A 17,392-nucleotide genomic window follows, 5' to 3' on the forward strand; every position below is an offset into this window, starting at 1 on the left:
ACATGATACAAAGTCTCACCTATCCTCAGCAGAATGACTTCCCAACCCTGAGCTTGTCTGTGTGAACTCACTACATACACTGGTTTCTGATGAATCCATGTGGCTGAGCCACCTTTTACTCACTGGTTTAGCATATTAACTCTCCTTGGACCAAAATAGACTAACCACTGACCAAGTTTCCATTCATATATTCTCCTGGGAATGCTGTTTTTGCTTTGCTGCTATTTTCCTTTATACTAATAAGGTATACTCTACCCTCTCTCATGAGTCATGTGGTTTGTTAGTCCATCTCCAAGTTTTTGGTATGTTGGAAAGTGGGTACGGCAATGCTGCTTAGATAGAACGTTTTCTAATGACACTGAAATTGGGAGAAATTACCTGTTTCTGTACAAATATTACTGTAATGTTCGCGTGTGTTACAATAATAACTCAAATATTTTGTAATATTTAAAAAATATTTTTCTTGGTCCCTTTTTGTTCATTTTAAAGTTGGCTTTTTTTTTGTTTTGTTTTTTTTGCCATTTAAAAACTTCTTGGCATCCAAATAATTAGGAAACCTCTATGTTTAAAATAAAAACCCAACTCCAGAAATGTGTATGTAATTGCCTGGGCTCCCTATATTATTGCTTTAAAACACATTTTTTGTCTAAGGTTTAAAAGAAACAAAACCATGCCTTTAAAAACATCCATAAGTATAATCTCTATACACTGTTCAAAATAGACTAATTCTTTGATAATACTTCTGTTACAAAATAAAATTAAAAAAACAATGATGATAGCCTATACGTAATTTCATAGTTATTAAATAAACACTAATGTCATGGATATGAGTGATAAACTATATCCAAACATGTAACAGCATCACTTGGCTTCAATAATTAAACTAGTGCTGAATTATTCAAGTGTTCGGGTTCATCAGCTGCTATCTGGAGGCTGAGGGGCTCGACCAATAGCAGGACAGCATCCCTGAGCACAGCAGAGCTTCAGCCAATCAGAGCGTCCACTTCCTCCATTTCCGGTTTGTGGATTGTCAGGAGGACCGTCCCTTCGGTCCCGGGTGAGAAACTAATGGATGACTTTAGGCTTTATCCGCAGAGGTGCTGCTCGTTGCTATGCGTGAGTAACTAACCTGTGTCTACAAAGTGTGGATGATTATATAATATTCACATTATATGTGTATATATAATATAACTCCATGTGAGTCCATGTCAGCTGTGTGTGATCGGATCATCCAGGTATATCTGCACTATCCGATGATGCTATGAGGCGTGTGTTGACATCCCCTTGACAACCGAGGATCACATACCATCATACAGGTGAGTGTTCTACTGTAGATGTGATCCTGGTTTTACTGTCACTGTGTGCACTGTGCACTGTAATATGAGTCCACTAATATAATATTGCAGCTCTGACACTATAACTATGTACTGTAACATCATGGTCTCGATGCATCACAGCTAAATGTCTACATGATTTGAATAAAGTGATCATGTTTGATTTAGAACCCAATAAATGCACGAGCAGCAACTAATAAATGATCAATATAAGGCCTGACAGGTGCGGAATGGCTGTTGCGCACTGACGGTCTGTTACTGTAGCGGATTATTTAGAGCCATTCACCAAGGTCAAGCAAGCAAGTTTAAATAAAAGCAGCACTTCTGGTCTGGGATTTCAAAATAAAAGCTCAAAGACAACCAAAGGTTTTTCAAATTATTCAAAATATTTATTGTTGTTTTTAAAAAAAAGAAGTCTAGATTGATTTATGAATATATATATAAGTAAATGTAATAAGTAAAATAATATAAATACATTTGAAAAAGTGAATCAATTTCGAAAATTTTTACTCATTACTGTAATTGAGTAGCTTTTATGAGAACGTATACTTTTTTTTAGTATATTTCTAAATCAATAATTTATAACATTTTAAAAGAAGTAAAGTAATTCATTACATTTTTACACCCAACCCTTACTGAGTAAATTATATTTTTTTGTAATTATTATTCTCATTAATATTATGATATGTGACTATTATATTATTTCCGTATGCAAGGGAACCGAAGCAAGATTTATTACCAAAAATAAACGTGGGGGATGAAAGTAACTAGTAACTTTTACATTGAGCTACTTTTTACTTGTACTTGAGTATTTTATGTATGACTTATTTGTACTCGTACCTAAGTACAGTTTAAATGAAGTAACAGTACTTCTACTTGAGCAGGATACATCAGCACTCTTTACACCTCTGGTTTTCCAATACTTATTTTGTGTGTATGTGTGTGTGTGTGTGTGGCTCAGATTGACCTGAGACTTTCAACATGGCTGCTGCTTGGTTCATAACAGCTCAATGTTGACAGGTAGTCATGGTAACCCAGGAAAAGCTGCGTAGAATCTACAGAAGTGACTGCACAAAGGGCTTTTAAAATGACTAAAGTGGGTCTAATATCCTAAAAGAAACACCCCATAAATATTGACCAGCAGGTGTCCTTAGTGAGCAGCATCTGTAACTAAGGTGAGTAATAATAATAATAAAACAAAAATAAAGATTTTTCACTATATACGTATATACTAACAAAAAAAACTAAAAATAACAATAAATAAATGTAAAAAAACCAAAAACCTAAGTAATAAGTCTCCTATTACAGTGCTAACTATTATTATTTGCACAGTTCATTTAGTCAACTAGCTACACACACACACACACACACACACACACACACACACACACACAGAAATGTATCAATAGCCCCTGGGACTATGGGTACGTTTTCCGGACCTTTTCTACTTAAGCGTAATGTGCCTGTGTTTTTTCTAAGGCGCATGACTCAGGAATTCTTCCTTCTGCTGCCGTGGGTTTGAATTCCACATTTGTTATTTACAGTGGGGTATTAAAGTATTTAGTCAGCCACCAATTGTGCACGTGCTCCCACTTAAAAAGATGAGATGGCTGTAATTTTCATCATAGGTATACCTCAACTATGAGAGACAAAACAAGAAAAAAAATCCAGAAAATCACATTGTAGGATTTTTAATGAATTCATTGGTAAATCCCTCGGTAAAATAAGTATTTGGTCACCTACAAACAAGCAAGATTTCTGGCTCTCAGATCTGTACCTTCTTCTTTAAGAGGCTCCTCTGTTCTCCACTCGTTACCTGTATTAATAACACCTGTTTGAACTAGTTATCAGTATAAAACACACCTGTCCACAACCTCAAACAGTCACACTCCAAACTCCACTATGGCCAAGACCAAAGAGCTGTCAAAGGACACCAGAAACTAAATTGTAGACCTGCACCAGACTGGGAAGACTGAATCTGCAATAGGTAAGGAGCTTGGTGTGAAGAAATCAACTGTGGGAGCAATTATTAGAAAATGGAAGACATTCAAGACCACTGATAATCTTTAATCACGATCTGGGGCTCCACGCAAGATCTCACCCCGTGGGGTCAAAATGATCATAAGAACGGTGAGCAAAATCTCAGAACCACACGGGGGGACCTAGTGAATGACCTGCAGAGAGCTGGGACCAAAGTAACAAAGGTTACCATCAGTCACACACTACGCCGCCAGGGACTCAAACCCTGCAGTGCCAGGATTGGGCGAATGTCATATGGTCAGATGAAACCAAAATAGAACTTTTTGGTGAAAACTCAACTCGTTGTGTATGGAGGAGAAAGAACACCATACCTACTGTAAAGCATGGGGGTGGTAACATCATGCTTTGGGGCTGTTTCTCTGCAAAGGGACCAGGACGACTGATCCATGTAAAGGAAAGAATGAATGGGGTATCGTGAGATTTTGAGTGAAAACCTCCTTCCATCAGCAAGGGTATTGAAAATGAAACGTGGCTGGGTCTTTCAGCACCGGGCAATGAAGGAGTGGCTTTGTAAGAAGCATTTCAAGGTCCTGGAGTGGCCTAGCCAGTCTCCAGATCTCAACCCCATAGAAAATCTTTGGAGGGAGTTAAAAGTCTGCTCTAAAGGAGATCTACATGGAGGAATGGACCAAAATACCAGCAACAGTGTGTGAACACTTACAGAAAACGTTTGACCTCTGCCATTGCCAACAAAGGGTACATTAAAAAGTATTGAGATGAAATTTTGTTATTGACCAAATACTTAATTTCCACCATAATTTGCAAATTAATTTATTAAAAATCCCATATCTCATTTTGTCTCTCATATTTGAGGTATACCTATGATGAAAATTACAGGCCTTTCTCATCTTTTTAAGTGGGAGAACGTGCACAATTGGTGGCTGACGAAATACTTTTTTTTCCCCACTGTATATTTTTTTCATTTTAACATATTTACCACGGCAAATTCCACCTTTAAATCAGAAATGTTTTATTGGCCAAGTACAGTTTTTAGGACAGTACAAGGAATTTGAATTGGTAGCCGGTACACGAAACAAAAAACAAAGAAACAAGCCAGCAACAATAATAATGATAAATGTAAAGGATGAAAAATACATATACATTAACATTTTAGGGTATTTCCTGGGTTAGGGTTAGGGATAAGGATACGGATAGGGTTAACAGACTGGCAGTCTCTTCATACGTTTCCGTATCAATAGGCCAATTGGCCACGACCAATAATTAATTAAACAAGCAAACAAGTGATAATTCTGAATAAGTGTATGTTTTCTTGTGTGCTCAGAGATAATGATTATTTTTTAATTATGTTATGAGACAAACTTCACTGTAGGGCTGCATTGTATCTGACATTATTATGTTTTTAAGTGTGCAGGAGTAGGGGGCACATATGGCTTCAGGTTAAATGTCTGAAAGGGTACAGTTTGGGAACCACTGGCCCTATGGTATGAATTATGGGGAACCATTTATTAATGTAACACATTGAGTGGATTTTTTATTTTTAAAGAGTAAAAGGCTTAAATCCTGATTTAGTGTTTCCGAAGATTGAGACAAGCCTAGTGACAAAACAATGTGGTTCACATGATGTTATGATATAAAAAACAGGTTGGGGGTCCAAGAGAAAAAAAAGGGTGGTAATCACAGCAGTTAATAATGAGACTTAGAGATGCAGCCTTTCCATGTCCAGGCTCCACCATGGCTATCACTCAGCTGTGGGCCGTGGATGTCTACGGCAGAGTGTACAGCCTGTCCACAGCTGGTCAGTGTTGGGAGAGAGCAGGTGACATGCTGCTGGAGCTGAAGCGTGTCACTGCAGGGAAGGGTCGCTGCTGGGGCATCGGCTGCGACCACAACGTTTACCTCAACATAATCCCCAGCGAGACCTCCATACGCTACCGGGAGGAGACCTACGAGAACCAGGTGGGCCCCAAGTTTCTGTGCTCACTGTGGGAACCCTCCTATTATCCTTGGGGTCAATTTGACCCCATTCATAATTCATCATTCAAAAAATAAAAGCTGACTATAAAATTTTGCTTCATATTCCATGACTTTTCCTAATTTGATGGGTAGAATTGATTAAGCATAAAATTATCATGATTATATTTTTTCAATGTGCTGAATGCATATTATATACTTATATGAAGCTGTGATAACCACATTTATTCATTGATCTGAATAATATCCATTGTTATCCAGGACGTTTAGGATTATTTGCGCCATGGTATATAGTCATCTTAAAGATTTAGATGATTGTCTTAATCAGGAATAAAATGGGTTAAAAGTGACCAAAAATTGTGGAAAAGTTGGTCAAAAGGGATTTTAAAAACCACAGAAATTTGTTAAAAGTTGCAAATTAGAGTGGCCAAAAATGGACTGTTAAAATGGGTTCAAAGTGTCAAAATTGGAGCAATTTATATAAACTAGCAAATAATGGGCATGGCAAATTGTGAATGTGGTTAAATTGGCAAAAATAAGCATGAAAAGTGGTGAAAGTGGAAAAAATGTGCAGGATTGGTATTGAAATTTGATGAAGTCTCAGAAATGGGAGTAATGTAGCAAAAATGCATTAAAAGGTGCAAAAATCTGGCAAGAAAAAGTGATGAGAATAGGTTAAAATATTGCAAATTTGGTGTAGTTGCAGAAAAAAAGTAAAAAAATAAGCAAAAATGGGCTCAAATTGTTCAAAAAATATTTCTAGTTTCTTGAAAGAATTTGGTGACCCCAACCCAGTGTCTTGTGACCCCTAGGTTGAGAACCCCTGCTCTAGGAAAAGGTTTACTGTCAATGAGGTTTTAGAACAGCTCTTTCACAGTAAATAAGACGTAGAAGAGAATGTGTCTGAAACAGAGGATTCTGTTGAGGGCGACCCTGATTTTTAGGCATTCTCAACTGAATTATGCACCCCAAATTAGAAAATCTGTGGATGAAAGATTTTCAAGTTACTATAGCCCTCTAAAACTGAAAGTTTGACCTGATAGTGGCGCTGCAGGAATGGTCATATCATCATCACAACCAATAGGGTTCATACTCCAGTGGTCATTAATGTTGTCAGTAAATTTGAGAAGATTTGGTTTAAAACTATTTAAGATAAATTTTTTCTAATTTAAAAGTTTGTCCTGATGGTGGCGCTAGAGAACAGGTCAAGGTTTCATTATCGAGGGCTTATTCATGTATTCAACAAATAAATGAACTTGCGGTCGTTTAGCTTAGACTTTCGAAAATAACCAATTTTGCATGTATTTAACTCGATATTTTGATAGAGGTCATGATCCGACATCAGTCCATCAAATTTGAATGAAATCAACCTGTCTCCATGGAGACAATGGTAGAATCAACAGTGATGATGTCAGAATTCCAAAATGTGGATGGCAAAATGAATGGGCTATATATATATATATTTTTTTTTTTTTCTTTTTCTTTTGGTAGCCATAACATCACCAAAATTAATGATGTGTTCCTTGACCCATTATCAACATTTCCTGAAAATTTCATCAAAATCCATTCATAACTTTTCAAGTTGTCATGTACAGACATTACATTAGCTTAGCATTAGCATAGCATAGAACACTGATGATGACATCCGTTTGAACATCCTTGGAACACTGATGGCATCACTGTTGACGACATCATCAGTTAGAAAATTCTAATTGGAACACTCATGGCATTACTGTTGATGACAATCAGTGTTCTAAAACAAAGTTTAACATGAGTGTGGATGGGAAAATGGGATATGTATATCTATATATTTTCTTTTGGTTGCCAGAACATCACCAAAATTGAATCAGCTGTTCATTGTCCCATTATAAACATTTCCTAAAAAATTTCATCAGGTATACACAAACAAACAAACTGACCAACATACTTCGTTTCTGAAAGTAACAAAGTCCCTGACACAAACACTTGGTCAACAATTTTATGCAAATCATTTTCTGGAAGCAAATATCCCTGGGGTCAGATTGACCCCAAGGATCAAACGTGTTAGTAATAATTGAGGGTTAATAGGCGGGTTAATCATTGCTGTTGTTTCCTCTCAGAGGTGGAACCCAGTGGACGGCTTCACTGACACGCTGCTGCCCACCGATCGTTGGCCGTGGAGTGACGTGACTGGAATGAATCCTCAGCCGCTCCACAGCTTCCAGTTGCCCTCACGCAGCTGGGAATGGGAGGGGGACTGGTTCGTGGACCAGAGCTGTGGAGGAGAACCGAGTCAGACTGGGGTGGGACATGATCAAGTTCTCATGCACACATAACACATCAAGAATAGAGTTAAAAGATTTGTTGGTGAGCATTGCCTGATGTGGGGAGAAAAGAAACACCAAACATAAATGGATCAGTATGAATACATCTACTTCCTGTTTTGTGCAAATGAAATATAGTTTCTATTCCTCTGTTTTTTAGGGCTGGGAGTACGCAGTGGATTTTCCAGCCAACTTCTCTCCAGACAAAAAGTGGAACTCGTGTGTTCGTCGGAGACGGTGGATCCGCTACAGAAGATACACAGCACAGGGCAGCTGGGCAAAGGTTTGTAGTGTGTTGGTTATTTATTGCAGTGGTTCTCAACCTATTCATCCTGTGACCTCCAAAAAAAAGGTCCCACAGACTGGGGACCCCTACTGTAGCTAAAGGTGGTTGAACACAGACATGAACATTGTAGAACAGTCATGTGGAGACAGGGCCATCTATAAGGGGGAATAAAGGGGAGAGATATTTGGGGTCCATCCATAAAGTCAGCAAAATGATGGTCCATTGTTTTATGAATCTGTGATAACACATTTATTTATTCATCTGAATAATATCAACTGTTATCCAGGAAGTTTATTATTATTTGGGCAAAAACAGACAGAAAAAGTGTAAAAAGGGTTGTCACGGCAAATTTGCGGTTGCCCTCATGAGACATGATTTGCGCTCTGGTTGAATGATGGAGTCCAGTCAAAGCATGATGATTTTATAAAAAAGTATTTATTATAAACTAAATGGAAAAGAGTACAAAAAAACTTCCATCTTGTAGGAAGGGCAAGCAGCCAGCAACTAACTGGGAAAGTTCCACAGCATAAACTTTATACAGATAGAGAAAAGTTCCACCCTGATGAGAGGAAAGGAGGGGGTCAGATGCCCCAACAGTGGAGGCGTTGGAGAATGATGAAGAGGTGGATGTATTAAGGAAGGCTGGCGCCACTGATATCTGTCTTTGATAGTTTGTATGCGTCAGTTGCTGTGTGTGTGTGTGTGTGTGTCTGCATGTGAGCCCGTCATTGGCCTTGAAGGTCAGGCTGGTGTCTTATCTGTCTGCTAACATGACTCAGCTGTTCAAAAGTACAAAGAGTAATGCAGTCATCGTGTATTAACACATGACAAATTGTACACATGAACACACATTTGATGATATAATGATTAATATAATAATTGCCATAACAGGGTTCAAAGTGTCCATATTGGAACAATTACTTTAAATTGGCAAATAATGGGTCTGACAAATGGTGAATGTGGTTAAATTGGCAAAAAAATAAGCATGAAATATGATGAAAAGAGGTTAAAAGTGATAATAATGGGTCAGCATAGCAATATTAGGTGTGAAAAGTGGTGGAAAGGGTTTATTAAAGTGCTGAAAATGTCTTAAAAGTAGAAAAAAATTGCAGAAAAGGTATTGAAACTTGATAGAGAAGTGGTAGAAATGGGAGTAATGTAGCAAAAATGTATTAAAAGGAGAAAAAATATGGCAAGTTTGTTGTGGTTTCTGAAAACTTGTAAAAATAAGAAAAATGGGCTCAAATTGTTAAAAAGATATTCTTCGTTTCTCTGAAGGCATTTGGTGACCCCCCTCCCAGTGTCTCGCGACCCCTGATTTACTGAACTTATCAAAGTGTGTCTGTTTTCATTAAATACAATCAGTGAAGCTGAAAGTTTCCAAAGTGTTACTGATCCAATTTTATCAACACTTGTGTTTATTATTGCAGGCCTGTAACTATATATATATGTTCTATGTTGTAACTTCCTCAGGCTTTCTTTCAACTTAAATGTTCAGTTTGATCCCACGTTGTGATCTATAGTGTAAGTCAGTAAGTAATTTATTTATAAAGTGCTTTTTTCAGATAAAATCACAAAGTGTCGTACAGAACAGAGGAGAAATTAAAAGAACAGGAGCAGCATCATAATAGAATAATAAAACATGGGTGTATTTACATCATAGGAGCAGCATCATTAAAGGACAGTAAAATTTAAAATCCAGTTAACTAAAAGCTTTCAAGTCTTCAACAGTTTCTTAAAAGTGACCCCACAGTTGAGCTCCCTGAGAGAGTCTGGGGGCCACAGCCTGGAATGCCAGGTTTCCTCGGGTTTTAAATTTAGTTTTTGGGATATTTAGGAGACCCTGGTCTGAGGACTGAAGGCTTCGCCCTGATGTGTAGAGGCACAACAAGTCTGAGATATATTGAGGGGCCTGACCATGAAACGCTCGGAAAGTCAGAACTAAGATTGTATACTCGATGCAAAACCTGACTGGAAGCCAGTGCAGAGTTGAAAGAATGGGGGTGATGTGGGATGTTCTGGAAGCACCAGTTAAAAGTGTGGCAGCAGCGTTCTGTATGATCTGGAGTCTGTTTAGGGTCGACTTATTAAAACAAGTGAAAAGATAATTAAAATAGTGAATGCGTGATTATATAAACGTGTATGACCAGTTCGAGATCTGATTTTGATAACAGATGCCTCACTTTAGAGATATTTCTGAGGTGGTAAAAACAGTTTTTAGTCAATTGATGATAGTGACCCTCCAGAAACTTTAACTGATCAAAAACAACCCCAAGGTTTCTGAGGCTGGTTTTAACAGATGAGCCCAGATCACCAAGGGAGTTTTTAATCAGAGGAATCTTTTTATCAGGAGCGATAATCAGAGTTTCTGTTTTGTTTGAATTTATCTGGAGATAATTTGATGACAACTGGTTTTTGATACAAGATATACAATGTAAGAACTCAGATAAAAAGTGAAACTTAGTCATTATCATCAGTATAAAATGATAAGACACATTTTTAAAACCATGATCAACTGACCAAGAGGCATCAGGTAAAATAAAAACAGAACAGGCCCCACGACAGAGCCCTGGGCTACTCCACATGACAGGTTGGACACAAGTATCTTCTTCCAGTTGTTTTCTCTCAAAGGAATAACTTACAATGAAGGTTGAAAAATGTTGAAAATCCCTCCCACAGATCCCTTTGAACAATCCCAGAAAGCCTCCTCTGCCGCTCTGTGACATCAGCTGTGGTGGGTGGGAGATGAGTGACCAGTCTGGACGGTATCCATATCTGTGGGGTGTGTCTCAGCAAGGACAGGTTAGTAGGCTGGATCCGACAGTGCTTAGATATAGATATAGATATAGAAAAGATGAGCATATGTTTAAACTTCACTCTTCTTCTTATATTTGTGGATTATTCCCATAATTTATAATATCACAGCTTCTTTTTTAATGAAATTGACATGTTTACATAAAAGAATAATACTGGAATATGACTAACAAAGATAATGCCATGTTGTGTTTATTTTAGGCCACAAGAGGGCAGCATTATAACCTGGTAAACATTAAGTTAAAGTTTAGTTTTGAAGCTGACCCAATGCACTGTAATGCAAGAATAAAATCAAACAATTACACACACTAATCATATTGTTTAAATAAAGTTTCATTCTGTCATGTGCTAATTTATACCTGTGATCATCAACCATTTTTTTTCTTTTTTTTTTTTTTTTTTTTTAATTTAATGTACCCAACAGGGTTGGGGTCAATTACATTTTTCAGTTACAATTACGTTTAAATTACCCATGTTCAATTACAATTCATTTACGATTACAGTGACCAGCATTTTTTCCAATTCCAATTAAATTTTGATTATTTTTTACCCTCAGAAAGTCAATTACTTACAATTACTAAGCCTGAAATAAATAACCTAATAAAAGTTAACCTCTTGTGTTAGCTTTCTGTTAGCATCTCTTATGATAACTGGTCCTATATCAGCTGTAAAATACACTAAAAACATATATCTATCATCTCATTTATTTCCTATCTATTGGTTTCCTTGTTCGGCTTCCTAATCAATGAAAATATAGGTTTTATTGTATTAGGTGTGGGTGTCTGAGCATTTTTTGTGTCAGTATACCCCTAGATTACATTTTTTTATGGTAAAATGTGGGAAAGCTTGATATGAAACATAATTTAATAACTGTTAACCACATATGTGTAGAACTGTAACATGACTCCCTAGTTTTGCATTGAATTATAATTGACTATTTTCATTGAATTTTCATGGCAATTACAATTACAATGTCAATTATCTAAACTCAATTACAATTTAATTACAATCATGACCGAAACATATATTTGGTAAGAAATCGTTGCCATGGTTTCCTTGCATACAGGAAACATCTCATGTATGAACTTAAAAAGGAAGAGACACAATCTTACACGATTGAAAGTTAATTTATTTTCTACAAAGGCATCTGTGTAAAATAAAAGGTTTGTCAAAATGTAGAATTATCTTTTAAATATAATAACACCAATGAATTCAATTCAAAATAATAACAAAAAAGATCAGACTCTAAGTATAGCTACATTTATGAACTCTAAAACTGAGAAAATAACCAGCATTCAATGCTGTTTTGGTGCGGTGCATTATGTTTAATCTGATTGGTCGGCTATAATGTGATGCATTTGATAGTTGTCTGGTAATTTCATTTTTTTTCGTTGTTTCACAATGTCTGTTGATCATTTTCAAACAAAATAATAATAATAGACTCACTAACGGTTGGGTGTAGAAATGTAACAAACTACTTTACTTCTTTTAAAAAGTTAAGTACAAGTGAAATCACTGATTTAGAAATATACTCAGAAAAGTACAAGAACCCATAAAAGCAACTCAATTCCAGTAAAGAGAGTACTTTCACCTCTGACTGTCAGTTATTGTGTACAGGAGCAGTGATGAAGTGCCAGATGTTTGCTGTAAATGTTTTTATTTTCCCAACAGGTGTGGTTCAGGGAAGGCATCCACCCCCGGGTGCCAGAGGGCGTCTCCTGGGAGGAGGTGGAGGCCCCTAAGGAGGTGGCCCAGTTATCTGCTGGACCTGGAGATCTGCTCTGGACTTTATTGTGGGATGGAAACCTTTTGGTCCGTACTGGTCTCAGCCTGGACAGCCCTACTGGTTAGAATTCATAAAACATATTTTACTCCTCTAAACACTGAACTTTGTCAGTTATTTCTGCTTATATAATATTTATCATCTCTGTAACAACATCAGCCTGTGGTTAAAGAAGTCATTGTGTGAGATTAATAATAAATAGGCACTAAAAGTTATTCTCAATTTAAGGGTCAGTGTTGTTTTATTTTTGGAAATAATTATTTTTCACTGTTATATTCAAAGTAAATATTACACCTGAAAAATATTAAAGTAATCCATCTGTGAAATGCACAGAGATGTTCTCCAAAAAGTATGTTGTATAATAAAAAAACAACACTATGTTATGCAGTTGTAAAAATGCCAAATTTTGGTCAAATTTTGTGCAGCTCCCAAAGTAAACATAAAAAATGACTAAAAATAAAATGTAAAATGACAGAAATATAGACAAAAATAACAGAAACATATACATAACTACAAGTTGTGACAACAGAAATACAAAATGTTAACCAAAAAAAAAAAACAGACAAGATGAGTAAAAATACACAAAATAACGTAAACATTTATAATATAAAAACAAATAGAAAAAAAAATACGCAAAATAAAAAAAATGCACAAGATGACAAAAATATACAAAAATAACAGAAAAATGTATAAAATGACAATGAAATACACAAAATTATCCTAACATAGCACAAGACGACTAAAATACACAAAAACAACAGAAAAATGTACAAAATGACAATGAAATACACAAATTAACCAAAAGTTGTACAAGATGACTAAAATACACAAAAACATTTACAAAATGACAATGAAATACACAAGACGACTACAAAAATAGCAAAAAAGTAAATAAAACCACAACACAAACACGTCCTTTGTTTCATTTACATAATAAAAGAGAGAGAGAGAGTGAAGACATACAGTAAAATGTTAAAGAGGACTGGTTTCACTGTCTTTTTTTTTTAACTTTGCCTGCACATGTTGTCGAAGGTCAATACTATACATAGTGCAATTAAATAAATTAATTTATTTTATTGCATGATTGTGACCATCACCAGCCCTCCCTAAGGAAGGGTAAGAAACATATTACAGGAGGTTATAAAAAGAGTGTCACACCTAGGTGAAGTGGAAGGGAGCAGGGAGGAGGGAGTCAGGGTACAGGACAATAAACGTTTTTTGTATGTTTCACTGTGTGTGGTCAGGCACGTCATGGATGGAGGTGGAATCACCGTCAAAGGAGGTGGAGGTGCTTCATGTGGCTGTAGGTGTCAGTGTGGTGTGGGTGGTCACCAAGGACTACAAGGTAGACCTTTCATGCTCATTAATAAACATCTCATGCTGGGAATCACTGTAGTTCCCATAGAGTATAAAAGTTGTGTGTGTGTGTGTGTGTCCAGGTGTGGTTCCGACGTGGTGTAAACTCTCATAACCCCTGTGGTTCTGGATGGATCAGCATTGGAGGAGAAATGATGATGGTGGACGTTGGACTCAATGACCAGGTTAAACACATTATAGATTATTATAAGTTCCTTTATCCATCCATCCATCCATCCCAGTTAACTCTGGGTGTATGAATAATTGATAAAGTGGATGACAGTAGTATAAAAGACTACTTTCCATTAGGGCTGGGTGATATGGACCAAAACCTCAATATTTTTTCTTGAAATGTCGATATACGATATAAAACTCGATATTTTTAACAACAAAGTCTGAGCAGAAAGACAATTCTGTGTTAAATTTTCTGATGAACAATGCCACACAGGCACATTTATTAATAAACAGCCACACAATAAGGTGCCACTTTTGGCTTTTTCTCCTCTAAAGTGCAGCACGTGTGAGTGAGTTCTGTAGTTTGGCTTATTTAGGGGAAGGTCTGGGTTAGGATGCACTCAGAAATCTATGAAAGCAGCAACTACTAAAACAAGTATTTCAATACAAAAAGGGCTATAAAATAAAATTAAAAAATAAATATATCTATATATATATTTATTTTTGTAACTGTCTATATCGCCAAAATAGAAATCTCTATATATCTTGAATCTCAATATATTGCCCATGACTTTTAGCCTAAAGTTGTATTTTTTGTCCTTTTTCTGGTTCTCAAATTTTGATTTAACACTTATTTTTCTGAAGTGAAACTGAAGTTGAATGCAAAATAATAATAATAATAATAATAAGAGTACAGTTGGATTTGGATGAGAAACAAAATCCTTCATTGATTCAATGATCTAAAGCGGATCCCCAAGTGCGGTCCTGGAGAGCCCATATTTAGTATATACAGTATGTAACCTTGGTCCACCACACTAGATGGTAAAGAGTAGCTTAGTACGATTTCCTTAGAGCTGCATGATGACACAATCATGGAGGGCACATCTAAAACATGCAGGACTTTTCTTTGAGACACTGAAGCCATGGGAAGAGAAATGACAGAGTAAGCGATGGCTAATAGAAACCTACTGTACAATGTTACGGTGAAATTTACGGTTACCTCGTCTTTGACTTGAAAACACACTCTGCGGTGATAAATGATGAAGACCAGACAGGAGAGATGATGAAGTAATAAAAAAATGATTTCATCTAAACTAAATAAAAAGGTACAAAGCGGGATAGACAAAGAAGTGGTCTCCTCTGGCCAGAGGAGGGACGCGAAGAAGGGCCCAAAAGTTCCTTTCACACACATTTATACCCCACTGTCCCACCTCCCCCCTTCCACAGACAACAAAGAAGAGACCAGGGGGGGAAGGTCAGTCTGCCAAAGGTGACACCTCCGATGTCGGGGTGGGTTTGGACGTGCTCTGGCCTTGGAGATTAAACTGAGGCCAACTGACATTCCTTTAGAGAAGCTGTATCATGGGAGTATGGGTCCACTGACTTTGCAGGAAGAGGAAAAGACATCAGACAGGAGTGGAAAGTTACAAATTGGGGTATTAAGTTGAATGAGATCAAAAAGCAAATATGAGTATACATAATTAATCAATTTTGCCACCACAACAATTAAAAATAAGAACTGTTCAACCTCCATGGTGGCAGAAACTGATTCATATAAAATTGCCTTTAAATGAGCCTGAGTTCCTGTTTAACAACAGGCTTGAATCTGATTGGAAAATACCAATTTTAAAGAGTAACTAAACTCCTGCTTTCTGCTGACCTGCCACTAGGGGGGGAATTAAAAAAATGTTTTGATCATGGGCGTTACTGCTAACGCAGTAAGACACGCCCAGTCAGACAGCCGATCAGTGCTGCGCAGCAAGTTCACAGCTAAGATGTGTCAACACGATCACAGACACACAATCACGATGTGAAGCTCACACACAGCCCTACAGACACCACTCAGGGACAAACCACCACACACACACACACACACACGCAGAGACAGACGGGAATACACACATGATGTGTATACATACACACATAGCTTGATGAACCCTCGGATTAGAACAGAATCTGCTCTTTATGGAAACACAGAGTCAAAAACATCACAGCTGAAGCAAGGAGTTCTGCATTGGAACTTGGTTTGTCGTCGTATCCGACTTGAGTGGACAAATGCTCCCATTGGAAGGTGTCTGGCATGTTGGAGAGATGTTCTCTTCATGGATAAATCCTGGTTTTCACTGTTCAGGGCAGATGGCAGACAGTGTGTGTGGGTGAGCGGTTTGCTGATGTCAACATTGTGGATGGAGTGGCCCATGGTGGCAGTGGGGTGATGGTATGGGTGTATGTTATGGACAATGAACACGGGTGCATTTTATTGATGGCATTTTAAATGAACAGAGATACCGTGACAAGATCCTGAGGCCCATTGTTGTGCCATTCATCCACGACCATCACCTCATGTTGCAGCATGATAATGCACAACCCCATGTTGCAAGGATCTGTTCACAATTCCTGGAAGCTGAAAACATCCCAGTTGTTGAATGGCCAGCATACACACTGAACATGTCACCCATTGAGCATGATTGGGATGCTCTGGATCAGCGTACACCACAACGTGTTCCGGTTCCTGCCAATATCCAGCAACTTCACAGTTATTGAAGAGGAGAGGACCAACATTCCACAGGCCACAATCAACAACCTGATCAACTCTATGTGAAGGAGATGTGTTGTACTGTGTGAGGCAAATGGTGGTCACACCACATATTGACTGGTTTTCTGACCCCCCACTAACACAGATTTAGACACATTTGTGAACAATATTTGTGAGAAATAGGTCTTTTGTGTTTATAGAACATGTTTAAGATCTTTGAGTTCAGCTCATGAAACATGGGAGCAAAAGTGTTGCGTTTATAGATGTATTCAGCAGAAAAAAGTGGGTTTGGTGTTTAGTTACTCTTTAAATGATCTGACACTTTGGTTAAATAAGCTTTATCTTATTATATTTTAACCGCTTTAATTATATGTCAGCGTGGCTAGTTTTTTCTCCTCTCCTGCTTTGTACTTCAGACTTCTGTCTTGTCTGATGCCATTAACCCCCCCCCCCCTGTCCCCCCTCTCCCCCCTCCCTCCCTCCACCTGCCTCTGGGATCTGGTTTCATGGTGAGCCAGATCTGTGCTGCTGCTGCTGGGGGTGAATTAAGAAACTCTTCACTCTGTGTCTCACTGCTGAGGACTTTGCTTGCTTTGCAAACCCTCTTCTTGCACGCTCTCCCCCCTCCACACACACACACACACACACACACACACACACACACAGCAGAGCAGCAGCAGCAGCACCTCCGGCCCATCCTTATATATCCCCAGACTGTGTCCTAGCCTGCCTGGGCCTGTGGCTGCCATAAGGGAGTCTCTCTAATTAGAAACTCCCCAAAGCCGTCGTCATCATATCCATATCATATCTATTTCACATTTCAGAGTTGCAGTT

The 17,392-nt window shown here is 37.7% G+C and overlaps 1 protein-coding gene across 6 annotated transcripts in view; it reads left to right on the forward strand.

Moving 5' to 3' along the window:
• Positions 1-1,015: 1,015 nt before the first annotated feature.
• Positions 1,016-17,392, forward strand: part of tecpr1b (tectonin beta-propeller repeat containing 1b) — a 34,087-nt gene continuing 17,710 nt past the window's right edge. For 3 of the 6 annotated variants that reach the window (XM_028454540.1, XM_028454544.1, XM_028454541.1), the window contains exons 1-7: positions 4,518-5,291; positions 7,406-7,588; positions 7,770-7,892; positions 10,575-10,697; positions 12,381-12,555; positions 13,737-13,837; positions 13,932-14,033. In XM_028454540.1, the coding sequence (XP_028310341.1) occupies positions 5,025-5,291; positions 7,406-7,588; positions 7,770-7,892; positions 10,575-10,697; positions 12,381-12,555; positions 13,737-13,837; positions 13,932-14,033 (1,074 nt within the window). In that variant the 5' untranslated portion in view covers positions 4,518-5,024. Of the gene's footprint in view, positions 1,117-1,212; positions 1,317-4,517; positions 5,292-7,405; positions 7,653-7,769; positions 7,893-10,574; positions 10,698-12,380; positions 12,556-13,736; positions 13,838-13,931; positions 14,034-17,392 lie in introns of those variants that run through there. The other 3 variants (XM_028454543.1, XM_028454542.1, XM_028454546.1) reach the window with 3 other exon arrangements.

The sequence above is a fragment of the Gouania willdenowi genome, chromosome 8, assembly GCF_900634775.1.
Source record: "Gouania willdenowi chromosome 8, fGouWil2.1, whole genome shotgun sequence".
NCBI lineage: Eukaryota > Metazoa > Chordata > Actinopteri > Blenniiformes > Gobiesocidae > Gouania > Gouania willdenowi.